Below are 21,157 nucleotides of genomic sequence, written 5' to 3'. Positions count from 1 at the left end.
AATGGATTCTGTTCTCACCATATCTGCTCACTGTTGAGGATGAGCAGAGCCACAAAAGCAGTGGTGTTAACCTAGCGATCAAAATCTGAAATGGCCATTCTTGTTAACTATAAAACTTACTGTACTGGTCACATCAGCATTTGATGGTCTTTTTTTCTTTGTGCCTACAGTAAGTCCTTAGAAGTAAATGGCTACCTCCTGGTATGTCACCTTAACTGAGTTGACTGGTTGACTGATAGTGACTGCTGGGAGTGTTGCTTTGGTCTAGAAAGTTTAATGGTGCTGTGTGCTGTTTGCGTCTATTTGGCTTTCCAGCAAGACTCTTGAAAGATTGGATGGGTGGACACAAAGCTAAGTGGGGAGATAATGAGCACTCTGGCCACATTAGAACAAGGACAGTCTTTAAGCGTCTGCAGAGATTCTAAGTTCACATGGCTGTTGTGAGCTCTGTCCGTTCCGTAGCTTGCACATGGCAGAAGCATTGCTTTCTAAGTTGGATCCATGTGACCGCCCAGACAGCATGTGCTTTGGTCTGGGCCTCTCTCATCTTCACATTAGAGCTCCAGCCTCACATTTAAAGACCAAGTTTTATTATTTCTGTGTTACTGTCTTTGTTCTTAGCCCTTTCATTTTTATATTCATTTAAGGTAGGTAGGTAGGTGATTAGTGAAAGAGTGTGTTAAACCTTCCAGAATCTTAGTCATTCTCTACGGTGATGAAGAGGGACTAGTGTTCCCTTGTTCCTTCCCATGATAATCAGGTCATCTACTCTTAGTTTCCAAGTTTATTTATACACCACCAGCCGTGGGGTTTGTGTCTCTGACTCTTCTAGTTTACAGAAGAGCTTTATCTTCATTAGTCTTATTGGAGGTGCTATGGATTAAGGAAAAGTTTAGAGAGCTGGACGTTAGATCTTGGAATGTTCTAAACCTCTGCGAGGTAGTCTGAAAATGCTTTTATAAAGTCCACCTTATCCAAGCTATGTGAGGGGAGTCTTAGCAAGCTTATATATAGACTGTCTTCCCCCCACCCAAAGTATTTTAAGTCGTAATGCGTGCTTGCTTTAGCTAATAGACAAGTCATTGTTTGTAATTAGCATATCCAATGAACAATGTGGAGTCCTAGCATTTTGACTGGGATGAGTTCTCAGATGTCTTTAGAAATAGGGAAACCGAAGATCAGAGAGCATAAGAACCCTACAGCGAAAATGTCAGTGTTCCAGCTGTTTTTTTCCACTGTTCCCAGTTGGCAGATGGCACTAAGGTTTAGCTGCTCACTAGCAGATGTGTGGTACATGCTGGCCTTCTTAGACTAAGGCTCAGTTACTCAAAATACATTGTTTGTTTTTAATGGTATTTGTTTTGTTGGTTTGTCTCTTTACTTTGGATTTAAAACAGCCTAGCAAATTTAGTTTTAGTTCCCATTGTACTGATAGCATTGGGGCTTTTATTTGTAAGTTAAATTTGATTAAAATTAGTCAAATAAGTTTACATTAACTTAAGAGTATCATAGAGACTGCTTCCTCCAGGGGATTGCTATCTGCTATCTGTAAACTTAGATAATCTGAGTTGTGGCTTGCTTACTTACTTTAGGTTAAGTAGGTAGGACTTGAACTAAGGGCCTTCCATGTTCTAGGAAGGTACTTCACCACCTCCAGCCTTGTTGTGGTGTTTTAAACTATGGTTTAAAATGTAACATGAGTTATAAGGCCTCGTTTTCACATATTTATAAAATTGCAAAAGTAACAGGATTTATAAAAGTGCATAGCATATTAATGTCACCCTCTCCTGTACCTTTTAACTTCTTATTTTATATGTATGAGTGTTTTGAGTGATCCACACCACCTGCATGCATGATGCTCACAGAGGTCAGAAAGGGTACCAGGTCCCGTGGAAATGGAGTTATGGATGGTTTTTAAACCACCTTGTGGTGCTGGAAACTGAACCCAGTTTCTCTGCATGAATAGCAAGTGCTTTAAACTGCTGAGCCATTTCCCAAGCCTCTCCACCATACCCTGTAAAAAGAAAAGAAAGGACAAAAGAAGTAACATAGCCCAAGGATAGTGATTGAATGCATCCACATTAAAGAGAGTTACTTGCATTTGTGTGCGCCTTGACAGTACACAGTATCCACCTCTTGCACATTTACTGTGGAATTGAAATGTAGTTCTTCCAGATAGTGATAAGAGCACTTTGGGGATTTAGACGACTTTTCAATAGGTGAAGAATTTTCAGTGATCTTCTAGTCCTTGAAATAAAATCTGTAATTTTTTTGCCCAATAACATGTTAAAAAACATTCTAATCTGAGTCTTGTTTGATTTTGAAACCATAACGCTATGGCCAAAGGAATAGCAGTAATAAATTTTTCATAAAACTTGATCAAATTTTTAAAATACTTGTATTTAAAAAAAAAGTTATCAGATCTAGTTAAGTTGTGTGGTTACTCTATGCAGCCCTGTGTTCATTCTTCATTATAGAACTAGCTGGGGAGTGGGTTGACTATACAACTCTCCTCTTTATTTTGTATTTGATATGCATTGTTAGCCTATGATGCTTATTTTAAAAGATTCATTTACTTGTGTGTGTGCACACGTGCCAGATGAGGGTGTCTAGTCCTGAAAAAGTGGAGTTGTAGGTAGTTGAGGGCTAGCTGACATAGATACTGGGAACTAAACTCAGTTCCCTTAACCTTTGAGCCATTTCTCCAGCCCTGTTTTGCTTTTTCATGTCATTTATTATTTTATAAATGTATACTTTTTTCTAGTAATACTGCTTTAAATGAATAATATAGTCATTAATTCAATCAGAGGAAACATCAAACCTTTCAATTGTATACATGGTGATTAATACAACCAGTGTAGCTTTAAAATATCATCTGTTAACACAACCAAATGCAAAGAGAAGAGAATCCCCCCCCCCCTTTTTTTTTAAATATAGTTTATGCAGTAGGGGGCACTAGATGAAGGCAAAAATGGATTCTTCCATTGAATTAGCTGTAGCCTGTGTCTGGTTCATATGTAAGCGATGTGGTCATTGTTTCCCTTTAGTTTTCTTGATGGATTTAGTTCTTAGTTCCAAAAACTATGTGTGAAGGAGACAGTGAATGATAACTAATTACAAACAGTCCAATAATTGTACACCTTTTCCTTACACACTTACTTTTTTTTTTTTTTTTTTTTTTGAGTTTTAGGAAAGAGAAGTATGGACAACAATTAATAATTCCTTATTTAGAACAAGACATTAAAATTGCGTTTCTAACACCTTTTAAAAACAAAATGGGATTTTTGTTAATGAGAAAATGGAAAAGACCGATTATTTGAAGTGACTTGAAAACTTTATTGTGTTTTTGTGTAAAATGGATAATTTTAAATTTGGAAACCTATTATAATTAGCCAGATAGCTAATGTTGGTGGCATTATTACATGCTTAAGTTTTTGGTTTTTCCTTTTTTAATTCCTCTCTGTTGTCTCATCCAGTGCAGTATCAGATGGAGATGATGCGCAGCCTCCGCCACGTGAACATTGACCACCTCCACGTGGGCTGGTACCAGTCCACGTATTACGGCTCCTTCGTTACTCGGGCGCTTCTGGATTCTCAGTTCAGTTACCAGCACGCCATTGAGGAGTCTGTCGTTCTCATTTACGGTTAGGAGGAGGCTCCTTTGTTATTCTTTTCCTCCCTTAATATTATTACTTCTATTTTTGCTTTCTGTCTTTCTGCCTCTTGGAGCAGCCTGGCAGGCCTCCTCAAGTAAACATCAGTCCCGCTCTGCAGCAGCCTCAGCAGCAGCTAAGTCTAGACAGGGTTTCCTTCTTTCTGTTTATTTTTCTTGCTATCAGAGCCCTGATGTGTACGTTTTGGAATGCTGGAGTAGCTGCTTCATTTTTTTCCCCTCCTCTCCCTCCCTCCTTGCAGGAGCTGGTGGAATGAGACCAGATGTCTAACAAACTCCCATTGCTGGAGTGTCTGGTTCTGTACATGACTGACCAATCATAATGCAGCATGCCAAGTTTTCCTTCTCTCTCTCTCTCTCTCTCTCTCTCTCTCTCTCCTCCCTCCCTCCCTCCCTCCCTCCCTCCCTCCCTCCCTCCCTCCCTCCCTCTCTCTTTCCCTTTTCTTCTTCTTCTTTTTTTTAAACCTCTGACAGCAGCATACAAAACCTGGACTGTTTCTTAGTACAAAGATTTTTTTCTTTTCGGCCTATTTAATGGTGTTTCCTCAAGCTCTCCAGACCAGATGTTCTGTGCTGTATCAGAACTGTAGGCAATTTAACAGCTTTATAGCCTCCCCCTCCCCAAACACTCACAGTTTGCCATATCTGGCAGTCTCGCATATAGTTTCCAGCTGAGAAGTAAATGTAACGTCCTGAGTATCTGTCAGAAAAAATACTAATGAATACGATCAATCTTATGAGCTGCCCTGAAATTGTTTCAGTGTGTTAGCAATTGGATTACAGAGAGAACAAGTTGTTAAAGTGCACTTATATTGGCTGGAAACATTGCATCATCAGACCTTGATGAATTTTCCACTTGCTTCAATCTATTTTGGTTTTCATTTTATCACCTATTGCTAAAAGTTTCACTGTGTTGAATTTCAGACAACATGAATGTTAACACAGGTTTTAGGCGAACATTGGCTCACCAGAGCCGTTATCATGCAGCAAGTGCTAAGCTCCCTTCCTTGTGGAGTGTTTAAGCAGTCAGTTTTGACAAACCTTATTTCCCTAAAACTAAAACGACACTTTGCGATAGCACTTTGACTTAGTGGTTTGGTTTTTACAATCTGCTTTAATGAAGAACTGTGAACAGTGCTCACTGGAATGGATACATTTTGTTCCCAGGGCTGTTTATTTTAAATTTATTGATTGAAGGGCTATAGAAGTATACAAAGATTTTTCTATGCTTAATATTCATGAGTATTTTTCTCCTGTTTATACAAGATCCATAACACTGAGCATATATTTAATTTTCAACAAGTTGACTGGTTCTACTTGAGGGATGGATTTGAAGGTATCCTAGCTAGATTTTGACTCTGTTCTGGTTTTAATCAGCTTCAGATTATGTCCTGATTATTTATTTTGGTCTTAATATTTCAGAGCTGTGTGATTAGTAGCAGTGTGTCCGGAACTAGTACTATATGAGCACTTGTGGTGACAACATTCTCAGTAAAAGCTTTCTCTCTTCCTTTTTTGAGATCCCATAAAAACTGCCCAAGGATCCCTCTCACTGAAGGCATACAGACTGACTCCTAAACTGATGGAGGTTTGCAAAGACAAGGACTTTTCCCCTGAAGCGTAAGTCTTCCAGGCCCATGAGACATATGGTAAACGGCTTAGGTGGTTTTTTTTTTTGTTTTTTTTTTAAAAAAAGGCTTTCAGTTTGCCACGTGTATTGAGTCCATGGTTGGGCTATAGTAATGCTGTGTGGGTGGTGGAAGTTTTCTGCATCGGGCAAGTGCCACTTGATTTCTCCTTCTCCGTGTTTAAGCTATTCTGTATGGAAAGTCTCGTCTGCTGTCTTCATTATGGGAATTCAGTTAATGGGAATTAACTAGCCTGTGTATGAAACGTGTCCTAAGTGGTAGAGTAAAGGGAGGTAAGAAGAGTAGTTAGCCACTACCAGACTGCAAGCTATAGCCTACTCCCGCCTCTTGTTTCCTTTGTATGACAAAGTGGGATAGATACAAACAGTTCAGGGATTCAGGGGAAAAAGTGGCTTATTGGAAATTTAAGGGGTAACTGTTCTGTGTTCTGGCTTCATGGCCTGGGAGTATTCAGAATTCTTTTATTATTGTCAGGTTTTTTTACTTCCTATGAAACTTTATGTTAAGACAGTTCCTCACTAGTTTCTCATTGGCTCCTATAAATGTGTAGATCCTCAGAAGACAAGCTGAGTCACAGAGGGTTCTAAGTGTGGAGCTGTAGCTAGGCTAGGAGCGGCTGTGCTCCGCCTCTGTGAAGCTCCTGTGACTGCTCTCCCGGAAGCACCTTTCTGAGGCATAGAGAGCACTGCGCTTTCCAGCTGATTTAAGTGTACACGTAAACCTCAGCGACAGTTCAGTGTCACTGAAAATTTAAGAATTCCTGACCGTAAAGAATAAGCAGGGGTTGTTTTGTTTTGTTTTGTTTTGTCTGTTTGTTGTATTTTGCCAAGGACTTTTATTTTCTGGGCTTACAGCTTGTATTCATACCATTTTCAAAGTTACTCAAATCATTGGTTTGGCAATTACTCCCCACGCCCAAGCTGTTAAGAGAATTAATGAAACAGCCTATGGAGGGTGCCTGTAATTAGGTAAAATGTATGGACTGCTTAATTTAGCGTTCAGTTCTGACCACTGGCCTCAAGTTTTTTTTTTTTAACACGCTTCACAGATTGAAGAAGGCAAGCATCACCTTTGAGCACATGTTTGAAGAAGTGCCGATTGTAATTAAAAATTCACATCTGATCAATGTCCTGATGTGGGAGCTTGAGAAGAAGTCAGCGGTGGCGGATAAGCATGAGTTGCTCAGTCTTGCCAGCAGGTAAGTGGCCCTGCCAACAAAAGTCTTCCACCCCTCTGGTTTTGTTTTTGTTTTGTTTGTTTGTTTTTTTAATAATCCACTTTGCAAACTTTTTTTGCATACTTATGAACTAAGGAAAAGTTACTGACAAACACTTTGAGGTTAGTAAAATCAATGTAACAGCATGTACTGCTAATCCAGCCCCATGAAGATCCCTGTTGAAACCTGTCAGGATAATCATGTTCTCAGGACGCTCGGCTGCCTTCCTCACTGTATCATTTGGACGGTGATAGGGTAAATGCCCTGGAGAGGTTGCTGAGATTTAGTTTAACTTTGCTTACTGTACTGAATCCCAAGAGACTTGTTCAGAAGCAGAAAAAGGTGCTTGGTTTACTGGCTGGCCCTTCTTGTTCAGATGGAGACGTCCTAAATAGTAAACTTCAGTTATCAGAATTTCCTTTAGTGTTACTGTTTTAGTTGAGAAACTGGCAAGATCACATTTCTATTTTTGCTTTAATACTGATTGAAGTGTCCCAGAACAAATCGCTGCCTCTGGGGTTACTGTTGATCTGTCTCCCTGACTTCACAGGGATGGGGCCCAGGACCTCACACATGCTAGGCCTGGCACTGAGTGACTACCAGTCCTGTCTCCTTTCAGTAGAGGTGTCCCAGACAGCTAGCTTCTCTTACGTTCCTTTTAAATCTTATTTTTCTTTTTTGATGGAAAGAGGTACCAGCAGACTTGTACTGTAAAACGACCCAACAGAGTAGATAATCACTTGGCTGAAACAATGTCCCTCCCAACACTTAGGCATCTCACTGTGTAGCGTAGGTACTCAAATCTGCCTCAGACTTCCGGGTGCTAGGTTTATGGGTGTATGCCACCATTCCTAGCTAAGGTTTATTTTCTTAAGCAATTAGTTTTGAGCAGAACTTCAGTTATTTATCAGATTCGTAGTTATCATTCAATATGAACCAGTAAGGACAATGAAAAACTTTGTAATTATGAGAGGAGCCAAAGACTGGAAACCAGTGTTCTACATGTTTTGCATGAATAACACCATGAATCAGGTAACATCGTATCCCATTAATCCATCAAGATAGAAACCTAAGGGTGACCAGAACGCTAAATGATGTGGCCAGATTTCACAGAACCAAAGAGTGAACTGTTTAGATGCAAAAGTACTTCCATAGCAGTCCTTATATTTGTCTGTTTGAGAAGATGAGTTTCTTCCTTTTGGTTTTACAAAGGTACTTGGCACACCTGTATTTAAAGTATAAACTAAGGACCCTCTTTAACATCATGGAAGGTTACAATTTGATGGATTTGGTATTCAGCTGTGCAGTAATTTTAAATTTACTACACAAAACCATTTCCTTATATAATTCATGTCTTCACTTCTACCCTGGCTTTCTGCGTTGAGCATACAGAACAATACAGCCTTTGTGTATCTTCCAGGTCACCTGTGAGCCTGTCTATAATTTCTGTCTTTCTAGAGCAACAATTGTAATAGCTAAGAATATTATCCTAGCTTGCCCTATCACTAAACATCCTCAGATACTATTTCATTGTGGCTTTATCCTCTATTGTTGAGACTCTGAAAGAGAGGCTCTCTGCCTTTCCTATGAAATGGTTTAAAGGGTAAATCAGTGTTTTTGTGGGGACAGGGTATGACCAGTGCCTGCTGTTGTCTGTCTACCTGTGGACTCTTGTTTGGAGCCAGGTGTCACACATCCTCATTCCTCTCTCTGATTAGCAGCACAACAGGATGATACCTGGCTTCTCGTCTCGTCTCGTCTCGTCTCGTCTCGTCTCTTCTCTCTCTCTCTTTCTTTTTTTTTAAAAACAGTTTCTTCCTTAGATACTAGGTTTATTTTCTGTTTTATAACCCCTATGTGTGTACCAGTTCTTTTATTTAAAATTAATTTGTTTTACACAGGCCTAAGATATACAGTTCCTTTTGTTCAGAGTCTTAATTTTTTTTACATTTTACTAAAGGGGTCTTCTACATCATTCTTTATTAGTTTTAACATTTTCAGGGCACGGGCCTTGAGCTGTTCACACATGAAAAACAATTCTATTTTCTTCTTTTAGATAGTAAACTAGAGGTGAGTATCCATGTTAAGGATAATAAGCATGAACTGATATTGGGGCAAGAGCTGACTTCACACTTTCTGGGCTCACATCTGATTAAGTTACCTGTTTAAGTTAAGTTTCAGTACTTTGTTTCTTGGCAATAAAAGGCAGAGCTGTATGAAAGAGACTTCTCACAGGAACTCCTGTTTCCATATACTGCCTAAACCAATACTGAAAAGACTTCCCCAGAATGGCTCCTGGTGATGGATCTGATTTTTCTGTGAGTGGATTGTTAATTCCTGATGCTCATACACTGTGTGTCTTTTTGACTGTTTCTGACTGGTTGTGTTTCTAAAGACCATTATTGTAGTATACATGTTGCAGTATCTTTGAAGTCTGCATACCCATGGTAAGGTAGTCTTCTTTTACTATAATTGGATATACTTTTCAGAACACTTGAAAGACAACAGTGGAAAGGAGGATTTAAAAATTTGGGAGGGTGATTTTTCTTCCCTTTTCCTACACACACACACACACACACACACACACACACACACACACACACACTCACACACACACACACACACACTCACACTCACTCTTGGCAGTCAGGCCAGAGATGTCACATCTCCCTAGAACTTGAGATGCAGGTCATTGTGAGCCACCCAAGATGGGTGCTGTTCTTAACAGTTGAGCTAACGCTGCAGTCCCAGAAAGGTCCGTTTTAACTTTCTTGCTAAAGTGAGTGTAACAGGTCTCCGGGATTGAAGGTCCAGCTACAAATGGTAGATAGTATCTCTATGTTTAGCAGTGGCTCTCTGGCTCTTTGTCACCTCTCAGCTGTGGGATTGATGGACTTTTTTTTCCCTGTGCCCTGCAATTAGGAGTGTAAGTATATTACTTAACAACCGGCCCTGTGATGGTATTTCATACACTTGACATAGCTCTGTTCTTTCACTGTTAAAATGTTTGTCCCTCAGGCTGTTGTACTGTCCCCCAACCTTCATGACCTTATGAGCTGAAGGACACCGAGTGTCTGTTTTCTGCATAGATTTTTCATTTTCTATCACTTCTAGCGGAACATCATTGCCGGGCTTTCCCTGCTGCGGAAAGAGGAGCCGTGACTTTATGCTGCTGATCCCCAACTTCCCACTGTTGATTGTGTTCATGCCTCTTTTTCCCATCAATTTATTTATTCACTTTACACCCTATGGCAGCCGCCCTGCCTGTCCCACCCTTACAAGTCCCTCTCCCCATTACACGAGAAGCCCGTCTTGAGTAGCACCCTGCCCTGGGATATCAGGTCACAGCAGGGCATGCTTTTCCACTGAGGCCTAGTCAGGATGTTCAGCTGATCCAGTGGCGGGCACCAGAGTCAGAGACAGCCTGGCTTTGTTAGGGGATGTCTAAGTTTCCTCACGTCCCACCATCCCCACTGTCGTCAGTGTTCCATTCATTGAACGTTGTTGGAGTTCTAAGAACTTGTCACTGTGTCTCTGGACATGCTCTGTGCTGAGGACTGCTGCAGTTCTCTGTGGAGCTCTTCCTTTGGGTTCCGTTAATGTAAGGTTACTAGTGAACTCTCTTGCTTTCTGTCCATTGTCAGTTCGTCTGGATCCATCCGCCCCATGTACACTGAGGGTTGAGTTCATCTTACTGCCATGAACTTCTACTTCAAGCTAAAACGTCGTTATCTTCTCTGACTTTTAAGTTTTTGCTGGGTCCCATTGTCTTTAGACGGAGTCCGAAATTGCAAAGTTCTGAGGCATGACCACTGCTTACCTCAGGACTGTCACAGTGCTTGCCCAGAGGTCTTTGTAGAATGACTCTTGCCTGTCTCTGCACTGCCATGATGCTCATGTCCTCAGTTCTGAGCGTATTCGTCTGTCCTGCTCAGCTAATCACGACTCTTTAGTGCATCTTTGTCACACTGGGGTCCCAGCACACTGCTTTTGCCCAGTATCTACAGTATGCCTTTCCACTCTCCTTACTGCCTGCCACCATCCTCTTTTCCAAAGCCCAAAGGAGTTGTCAGATAATCTGGGAGGGTCACACTTGATCCCATCAAGCCATCTTTTGTAGGCACCTGTTGTACATCTGCTACAGCATGTCACCAGCTCATGTGCCTATCACTTTACTCTCTTCTCTGCAGTGTATTAGCGCAGTGGTATCTCACAGTTTGATCCTATTGTCTAGGGTGTGGCTGCCAGTGAGAGGATGATGTCAGTGCAAGCGGAAAGACGGGTGTGAGCAGCAATACTACTGGATTAATGCTGAAGATATTGGGAGAAACGAGACTGATCTCTGGTTCTGGACGTTTGCTTGGCTGCTAGGAAAAACCCTTTTTTCTCATCCTGCACCATATGCCCAGACACTTGAGTCTGGATGCGTTGAAATCAAACTATTAAGACATTGGAGAACAGCAACACATACCCGATTCTCAAATATTTTTCAAGTTAAAAAATGGTTCAAAAATTCCAATGGAATCCTATAAATATAAATTGAGTATTAGTGTTAAAGGAGCACTTGAAGCCAGGTGGTGAGCCATGCCTAAAATGCCAGCACTAGGGAGATAGAGGCAGGAGGATGGGAGACGGCGGCTGGGTTAACAAGGCCAGCTCAGGCTCCATGGGACAGCTCTTGTCCTCTGGGACAAGAGGCAAAAGGCAGTGGGAGGACTGGAGACAGTAGATTAGGTAGTTGGAATTGTTGAGTCAGAGTCATCTGAGAACTGCTTGATGAGATTGAAAGGCAGCTTTATTCACACACACACACACACACACACACACACACACACCTCATTCTATTACAATACCATTTAGGAAAAAAACCCTAATTTTCTGATTCCCAATAGAATCCACAATTTAGTTACATTTACTTTGATTTGGTTCCGTGCTTCCCAGCCTATTTCTTCCTTAACTGGTTGACTGCTCAAACCAGGACACCCAGCCAACAGCACCCTGCTCCTCTGTAATGCCCCATATGTGTAACTGCAGCAAAGTTCTGTTCACATTGCTGTATGCTCACTGCTGCTCTGCTTGGTCAGGCTAATGGTCTTTCTCTGGAACAGCATATCACTCTGTGTGTGTGTGTGTGTGTGTGTGTGTGTGTGTGTGTGTGTGTGTGTACGTACATGTTCAGTGACTTTGTTTTGTATTTGGTTTTTTGAGACTGTCTTTCTCTGAGTATTCATGGCTGTCCTGGAACTCGCTCTGTAGACCAGGCTGGCCTCAAACTCAAGAGATCCATCTGTCTCTGCCTCCCAAGCTCTGAGGTTAAAGGTGTGTACACTCAGTGTTTTTAAAAAAGACATAATTTCATGATGATATCCTTTGTAAAGGAAGCAGGTTAGTCTGTAGTTGGTCAGAACACTTTCCTGTTGTAGTGGCAGGATTGGAGGGAGCTTTGACACTGGGCTCCTTGGGTGGTTTTTATTTTTACATCAGATGGATTTGAAATGCCTATTTCTTGCCTGTCTCAGGCCTTCATCACTTGTACTTATCTTTTCTCTAGAGCGTTTGTTGGCATTGCTGACTCCTAATGCTCTGTTTTCAACCTGTCATCTCCTCAGAGAGATTCTGACGTGCTATCTAAAGCATGTCCTCAGCTCTCCACGGTTGTAGGTCCAGTGAAGATAGAGATGCGTGTGTCTCATTTAGTGCTGTCTCCCTGTTGCCTCTAGCTGAGACTGGCAAGTAATAAACTTTAGCAAATATCTGTCTGTCTGAAGTTAGTGATTGGGAGTACTGGTTGTCAGCCGCGGCTGTTGGAGTGTGTCTGTCAGTTGTGCAGGCTTCCTTGACGCCGCAGATGATTGCAGGCAGCAGTGGTGTAGATGAGGTCATCCTGTCAATCATTAGCACCCGGTTTGAACTCATAGGAGTATAAGAGATCACCTGCTTGACATCTAGGAATGGAGAGAGACAGATCATCTGCTCTGCAGAGCAAATGTGTTCAGAACCTGTTGGATAAGAAGTGCAGTTTGAGGAGCTTTAATTGTTCACATGTTCTTTGTGGTGACTGCTAATTTAAAGTTTCTGGGACATGAGGGAAAGGTTTTTAGAAAAAAAAGTTGAGGAATATAGAATTTAAATTAAACTTACTAGTTTGTTGTAATGCCCATTATAAATTGTCACTAGATTGCTGAAAAGTTCTTGGCCCTCACCCCTGTAGTTTGAGAAGCAATGGAGCTAGTACAGGCACTCCTGGGTTATGATTGAGGCTGACTAGGAAGCCTGTTAACAAGCTCTCCCTGTTGGCTACCCTTGTTCTACATATGTGTAGGCTCATCCTGCTGACAAAAGGCAAGTTCAGCTACCATCTCGAACTGTCGAGTGCCTGCCATGCAGTAACCTGGAGAATGACATGCTGATGTACTTACTTTTCAGCAATCATTTGGGGAAGAATCTCCAGTTGCTGATGGACCGGGTGGATGAAATGAGCCAGGACATAATCAAGTACAACACATACATGAGGAACACCAGTAAACAGCAGCAGCAGAAGCACCAGGTTGGTATGGAGAGCTTGCCAGTCACCCGTGTCTAGGTGCAGTGCTCCAGGAGTCTCCTTCAGAATTGCTGGGAAACCATTGACTGCTAGCCTAATCTAATGACTGTCATGTTTGAAAAGAATATTCTTTGTGTAGTATTATTTATTTACACTTTGTACGTAAAAATACCTGCCTTACAGAGAACTGATCTATTAAGCTCAGAATGGAATGCCAAGGTTATGCAGATAGGTGATACTTTATTGAGAAGATGTGAGACAGAAGAGCTCACAGTGTCACAGCTCATCTCCTCACTCAGTGTAATGGGTTTGGTAGTGGCTTGTCACGGCATACTTACTGATCTTCAGTTCATTTAAAACTGAGCAGTTGTGATTAAGAGCAAGCAGTTTTGATAGGAAATAATAGACCAACTGCTGTGAAATAGATAGTATAGTGCAGATAAAGTCTAAGATTACCTGAAGATTCTCATATACACATGCATAGTCTTTTTGTGCCTTTAACCTTTTCTTCATTTGTGTTACCCGACAACAACGTGGCTTTCACAGTATCTTGTAATACTATTTTCATTACTCAAAAAGTTGACTTCAGAATGTTTATCTATGAAAATGGTGTTTCCATATGACCACTGTGTTAAAAGGTGCTATAAAGGAGATCTGTTAAACACTGCTTCAGCATAGCTAGGTAGTTCTGAGAGGATCGTATTTAAAAAGTCTTAGCACCAGTTGCCATATATAGTAAACTTAAAGTACATGCTTTTGCCATTTTTGAAAGAAGATATGTATGTATGTATATATATACCTGTACAGTGGTTTTGTTTTGTTCTGTTAACTGAACACGTTGCAGATAGTCTCAGACAAACTGTGGAGCAGAGGATGGGACCCCGGCTTGGTTTCACTCTCTTGCTTGATCTCGGTAGAGAAAGGACTCACATGGGCTATCGAATTTAGGAAGAGTCTTACGCATAGTTTTCAAGAACTTCAGTGTATCTTACATTGGTGTTTGTGCTTAATGGCACTGCTCAGAATCCCTTTGGATCAGTGTCCCTCGTCCTATAGGATGGCAGCAAGTTAGGCTTCTTTAGAACAGTCATTCCCACTGCTTAAACATGTATCAGTCTGTGGTGGTTTCTTGTTACCCAGCCTTATAATCTGCTGCTGTGACAAGCCATCTGCAGGCCGCTTGCTTCATTGCAATCATTGTAATTGGCACGTGGTTTCATGGTTAATCAATGTCCGAGTGTGTCCCTGCCCCCTTGTCACACAGAGGCATCCAGAATGTGTACGTTTTGGAAGTCTTGTGTGAACACTAGAACAGTAACATAACAAGAAAGGCAGTGGTAGCAACATTGGCAGAGGTACCATACTGGTGGTCTTGTTGTTGAAAGGATTTTAGGCCAGTAGAATAATTTTTACTTAGTTGTTAATGTTAGGATGAATAACCTTCCCCTTTGTCCAAAGTGTTAACATGTCATTGGCAAATCATGTCCCTCTAAAGCCCTTTGTTGTCAAGCCTGTCTTCTGAAGATAGATGTAGACTCGTTGAGAGTACAGTGAAACCGAAATTGATGAAAAATAAGATGTCTTTATTGGCTGCCATTATTGAGTGTCACAGTAGCCAGTTACCAGACACTGTAATTTGTGGAAACTCCTTCTGGAATTCAGAGCTGTGGGATTTGCTGGGGGCGGGGGGGGGGGGTGTTGGGTGTTGGGAGTTGGGAGTACACTCGCACACGTGCTCATTTCTCAATTGAGAAAAATAATCAAATGATTTTTCCCTTTAATTGTAGTATCAGCAGCGTCGCCAACAGGAGAATATGCAGCGGCAGAGCCGAGGCGAGCCCCCGCTCCCTGAGGAGGACCTCTCCAAACTCTTCAAGCCCCACCAGGCCCCTGCCAGGATGGACTCGCTGCTCATTGCAGGTATTACTTGCTGCAGGGACACCCGTGGCTTCTTGTCTTCTTCAGGGAGCAGTAGATAGTGAAAACTTCAAATAACATCATGGGTCATAGACACAAGTGTTTTATAAGTGGTAAGAGTTTACTCTGAGTCTTGCACGTCTAGCCTTTTGTGTCTTGGATTCTTAGGGCTTCTTGGTATGTGCATGTCTAAACATGCATGGCTTGGCACTGTGCTTTCTCAAGGAGGTTCCATGTGAGATGTCTTTCGTGGACACCTAGAATTGAAGTCCCTTTCAGATCTCTTCTCAGAAGACAGATTCTTTGCAAAAGATGTATTTTTTATCTCTTGTAGAAAAAAATATCAATGGATTTTTTAAAGTAAATTCTTGGTTTAAAAACAAAATACAAATGATTTTGATTTTGACATTCTAGGTCATTTTTCAGTTTTTGAACATTAATTATGATTTCTCTTTCTCAAATATGCAGGTCAGATTAACACTTACTGCCAGAACATCAAGGAGTTCACAGCCCAAAACTTAGGCAAACTCTTCATGGCCCAGGCTCTTCAAGAATACAATAATTAAGAAAAGGAAGCTTCCAGAGAAGAAGCTGAGTAGACAGACTGTTGAGACTCCACCAGAGTGACTCTTGGAAACATGTATTTCTGTACTGCAGCGTGGAGAGGCATACTGTGCTGTTACTGCTCTAGTGATTTTCTAGCCACTAATAAAACTTTCATTGGTTGTTCAGTTGCCTTTGCTTGTGTTCATTTTGTTTCAATTTCTTCATTTCAAAAAGCTGGAAAAAGTCTTGAGCACACGTCAGCACTCAGCTCGCACTCGCTGCATGCTCCCGTGCCAGTCCGCTGTCCTCTCCCTTCCCCGCCCTGTCTGGGCTGCTCGGCCTGTGTTCATCCTCTCTGCTCTGGAGGCCTGTGGGTGCATTCTGCACTTGCAGAGCTGTCCTTCATTCCCGGGCTTGGGATAATTGGCCTTCATTTGACTTTACTCCACTCCTGCTGTGCTCTCTGAGAGCAGTCAGGGATATGGGCAGCATTTTACTGTCCCTCCTCTGACTTGGGAACCCACACTTACCTGCAAGATGGAGATAGACAAATGGATGGATGGATGGACCATCCCCCAGTGTCATACTTCCTCCAACAAGCCATACTGCCTGATCTTTCTATAAGGTCTTACTACTGGAAACCAAACATTCAAATATGTGAACCTGTGTGGCCACTCTGACTGAAACCACCATAGGGAGTTTGGCCACTCCAAAGCATCTGACTTACCGCAGATACTAATTTCTGAGTACCTTAGTCAATGATGGTTCTTGGATGCAGAGTTAAATAATCCTTGTTTCAGTTGTTATGCGGCAGGTTTGTTATAATCACAGTTCATTGCATGGAACTAGATGTTGAAGTCAATTATATATTCTTACAATTTAGCTCTTTGCTCTTTTCATTGAATTAATAGCCAGCAGTCTGTCAAAGAGCAAATGTGGCCTCAGTCTTGTTAAAGCAGCTGTTACTGCCTGCAACCATCATACATTTGGGAGAAGGACAAAGTGCTGAATGTCTCTCATCCTACAAGTTCTTTCCTTGTTTTCAGATACATGAGTTTCCTTATGTGCATTTCCCTAATTCTCCAAGGAGGAGCCGTGAAGCAAAGATGGGTTCCTCTGTCAGTTCACAGATTACCATTTTTACGTTGAACAAGAAAGACAGCCATTTCAATAATGCAGACTGATCTACTTCCAAATGTCCTGATTCCAGGAGAAAAACACTGCTTCCAGCATGTGACTCAATCTCAGAACACAAACTTGGGAGTCACCCTTTTTTTCAGTAGCAGTTGGTTTAGAGACTTCATGGCACAGCCATTTCTATTGTCTTCTGCCTTCCCCTGTGGACACAGGCAAGGATTTAACTCTCAGCCTCGTCACTGTCGATGGCAGTACATGCCATCTTCTCTCAGACTGTAGTCTCTGCACAGCATCCTCCTTTGTGTGAAGTGGAAAAATAACTCCTTTGGTGTTATTTTGTCAAACACCCTGGGTAATCTTTCCTTGCCATTAGCTTATTATCCGGCTTTCAAGGGCCCAACTAATTACTAATTTCAATCTGCCTGTGATTCTTCCATTTTGATTCTTGTCCTTCTCCATGTTGGGATTTTAAAATTGTGTGTGCGTGCGTGCATACATGTGCACGCACACACCTTTTAAAAACAGTCACAAAGATTTTAATTTGTTCCTTGATCTAACCATGCATCTCAGAATGCCATAATTCTCCCATCAGGCAGGCGTCCCAATAACCTCATCGAGATCACAATGGTGAGTGCTGTCTTTCTCTGTGAGGCGTACGGCTCCCATTATTGCTAATGCAAGGTCTTCATGTGCATTTAAGGGGAAACTGGGCCTCTAATGAGATACAGGGAAGAATGGAAGCTGATGTCGTCCACTTCTAGCCTACTGCACTAGAAGAGAAGTGCACTCTCCTGAGGCAATGGGCCAAAGAAATATGACGCGCATGTGCTACCTACATAAACTACCTCTTCTGATGGCAGGGTTGCTTTGGCTTGTAGTCTGTGACAGTTCATACATCCTGAGGGGAACTTTCTGGAGACAGAAGAGCCAAGGATGGAGAAGAAAATACAGACATAGGCTACATTATATGTGAGATAGTTTTAGGTTCTATTATTCCCTTCGTTAATATATTACTTGATGACTTGCAACGTAGTTGTTCATATATCGTCTTCTGTTCAGATGCAGTGGGAGGCAAATGTCCTCCGTACAGAGAATACTGAGGGACAGAGACACCAGTCACAGACGATGGAACTGCTTTAAGCAGATTGTGATGAGTCCTCCCCAGATTGCTACACCCAGACTGGGAACTGGGAATAACGGGTGCTTTCTGGTTCACCCTAACACTTGGCTTTCTGTTTCCCTTTTGTTTGTGTCCTCAGATCTCAGAAAAGTGTTTTTGAATCTTCTTAGTAACTTTTTGCCCCTGCAGTAACTTAGTTGGTTTCTTACTTTCAGCGTCAAAACAACATCCTCGTGTTGTTTCAAGGCTTATTTGCCATCAGGTAGACTCCAACAGATTTGAGAAAATAGATTTGTAAGAGTGAGTGGGTTAATAGAATGAGATATTGGGAGGCCTGGTCCAGTCTTTGCCATCATTAACACCCTTTCAAAGGCAAAAAACAGGTCCCTAGAGCTCTGCTGCGAGTCCTGAAACATCCCAGGTCCTGCATCCTTTCAGATGAGCCTGTGACTCAGCGTGTCTCTAAGCCCAAATGGTGTCCCTTCTGTGATTGAGCTTTTCTATGTGCAAGTTCCTCTCCGATGCATCCTGCCTGGACTTGGAACACAAATACTGCATATTTAAAGGGGAGGGAGGCTTTAGTTGGAATTTAGAGCTCGGTTTCCCCATCACCTTGACTCTTCCAGCGGGGAAGTGGATGGGAGAGGTGAGCTTAGCTGCTTTTGCTGGAGACTGGTGGTATAAACAGGTGGCAGGGGATTCTAAATTTGGTCTGAGCTGAAAACATTTCCAGCAAACAAAATTCAGCTACGTTCTCTTGACAGTGAAGTATTTCTTCCGAGATGCAGATGTCAGTTTTCGTGAAGTACGAATCAGCTTCGGGAAGAAAACACTCGGGGGCGTTTGTGTGTGTTTAAGAGCAGCTGCTTGTCATAGAGTTCTGCCGAGCTGGGCACCCCTTTGCCCTCGCTCCTGAGCTTAAGGTGATTTTGCAGAGAGCCTTCCCTAACACAGAGGAGAGAAACTGGCATGATTTGTTAGCAACAAAGACATTTGCATTTCTGATGTTCCTGTCATTCTGTTCATGCCTCTGTGAATTCACAAATGTACAGAGATTCAGAACTCATCTGGGGTAGAAGAGGGAGAAAGGGAAGGTGTTGATTTTGCATGTTAATAGAGCCCCAATGTGGTAAATCTCAGATGACAATCTCCTGTCTTGTCCTGATGGACTGGAAAATTTGGGGGGCTCTGCTGAGGAGTGCTTAGAGGCGGCAGCTGACAAGGCAGCAACTGCCTGAGCCCTGACAATAATCATTGTTAGCAGTAAGTCACTGCGACCGAAGCACGCTTGGACAAAAGATTGTCTTCTTTCTTTTTGATCTTCCATGTGCTACAACTTGCTCTGAGGAAAACAGCCCTACTGGCCAAACCACCACTAAGAAATCACCTGTCAATTCAGTACCTTTGTCTCTTGCCACAAATCTGGCTTTACTTTTGAAAGTATGGACAGAAAGTATGACTACAAACTCACCCTTTCAAGGGTGGTGTCATCCTCAGATCTGTACCAGGCTTTGAGTACTTTAGGTGCCTATATAGTAGCAAACACATGGACCAGACTCCGCTCAGTGCTCCGGGTGGCGGGGACCATGCATGGTTGGTTGAGCCAAAGATGTGGCTCTCAAAGTACTGTCCTATGAGCATCTCCTGCAAGCCTGTTAGGGCAGTGAGTTCCCTCAGCCCAGACTCACTGAGTGAGGAGGATCCCCCTGAAGGTGGGGAGCCTAGCTAAACTCCGTAGGGGCTGGGCATAGTTTGGCCTGGAATCTGGTTATGTCGCTTCCTGGGAAGGTTTCTTGTTTTTGTTCTTTATCAAGTCTGAAATAAGAACGTAAGGTTTATAAATCCTCCCTGCCCCCATTGTTAAGTTGCCAGATGATAACAGGAAGACTTTACATAATAATAACAACTCACTGTAACCCCTAGGGGTGAAGAAGGGTGATTGTTACAGGTCTTAGAGGAGGAAAGACCGAAATGGGAGGGATAAATAAAGGAGAAGGGGACTGGAAGAATCTCATGTCCACGCAGACTTCCAGTTGTAAGGCAGAGTAGCAGGGTGTCATGGACACGTCTGTATTTGGAGTGTAGTGCCCAAAATGAGTGACATTTTACAACCGTGCAATGAAAAAATCCTGAGACTTTACTTGTGCTCTGGGATAGATGTTGACGAGGTGGGGAAGAAGTGGGAGACTCTATTCCCTACTCTCATTCTTAGCTCCCCAACGTTAGGGTCAAGAAGTCAGAAAAAAGGTGAGAACAAAGATTAGAAAATGTAGAGGAAGCCCTTTAATTCCAGCCCTTGAGAGATAGAGGCAGGCAGATTTCTGTGAGTTCCACGCCAGCCTGGTCTACAGAATATTATGGTTTGGTTTTGTTGTTCGTTTTTTTGTTGTTGTTTTTGTTTGTTTGTTTGTTTGTTTGTTTTTGTTTTGTTTGCATCTGAAATGCCTCCAAAATATTGCCTATTGAGTCTTCTGAGGGGATTCTTGTGTAGTTAAGTATCAATAGAGTGTGACACCAAGAGCAAGCAAAACTGACATTTGAAGGGATCACCTTTATAAAACTGCAGGGACATGTAGTTTTTAGCTAGCTGCAAATCCTTAAAACGATCTTATTCAGGATGGGACACCGGAGCACAGTGGGGCTAGGCTGCCTGCAAACCTGCATAGCTTATGGCCATGAAACAAATCAGCCAGGTGCAGGGAATCTCTCTCTCTCTCTGTCTCTCTCTTTCTCTCTCTCTCTCTCCTGGCATCCCTTTATACTTATCCAACTTTGGTTTTTGCAGTGCTCTCTGATAATGATTTTTTTTTTTAAAGAGCATATAGGAGTTTTAGATTTAATTTGTTACAGCTTGCATTTAAGACTCCGGAAAAATGAGAAGTAATTGGAAGATAACAGTAGCAGCTGCTTAGCCAGTTGTTTCAAAATATGGCAATAAAATCTCTTCAACTTGAGACTCGCTATTTTTGCACACACTTGTCTGTCATGGGCTGTGATAGATTTTGAACCTCCTCACCAAGTAAATGCTTTAGGAGGAGCAGTGGAGAATGCTTCTGACAGGTTATATTTCATAAACTTTACATATACAAAAAATTGTGCTTCCCTTAGAAAAGGAGAGGGGCAGGTGCTAATTATATGCCAACCTGCACAACTGACCCAGACTAGAAGGCAGCTTCAGTTTTCCCTACCACTGTTGGTAAAAGCAGCCCGCACTGATTGGACGCATACTTAGAAGAAGAGGGGCAGTTTTGATGGAAGATACAGTTTATTTGCATCACTGATTTGAGGTGTGGGACAGGCAAAGTGTAAAGAAATGCCCCTCACCATCCTAGGCTACAGCTTTTTTTTTTTTATT

The 21,157-nt window shown here is 42.1% G+C and overlaps 1 protein-coding gene across 1 annotated transcript in view; it reads left to right on the top strand.

Moving 5' to 3' along the window:
* Eif3h (eukaryotic translation initiation factor 3 subunit H) overlaps nt 1-15,730 on the top strand; it is a 75,778-nt gene extending 60,048 nt beyond the window's left edge. Inside the window, exons 3-8 of the mRNA XM_034517360.2 lie at nt 3,477-3,644; nt 5,194-5,293; nt 6,371-6,520; nt 12,965-13,085; nt 14,870-15,002; nt 15,468-15,730. Of these exons, the coding sequence (XP_034373251.1) occupies nt 3,477-3,644; nt 5,194-5,293; nt 6,371-6,520; nt 12,965-13,085; nt 14,870-15,002; nt 15,468-15,565 (770 nt within the window). The 3' untranslated portion in view covers nt 15,566-15,730. The remainder of the gene's footprint in view (nt 1-3,476; nt 3,645-5,193; nt 5,294-6,370; nt 6,521-12,964; nt 13,086-14,869; nt 15,003-15,467) is intronic.
* The last annotated feature ends 5,427 nt before the right edge of the window (nt 15,731-21,157 follow it).

Source organism: Arvicanthis niloticus, chromosome 13 (genome assembly GCF_011762505.2).
Source record: "Arvicanthis niloticus isolate mArvNil1 chromosome 13, mArvNil1.pat.X, whole genome shotgun sequence".
NCBI lineage: Eukaryota > Metazoa > Chordata > Mammalia > Rodentia > Muridae > Arvicanthis > Arvicanthis niloticus.
Note: the sequence above shows the minus strand (reverse complement) of the source record. Positions and strands in the feature narration are given on the sequence as shown.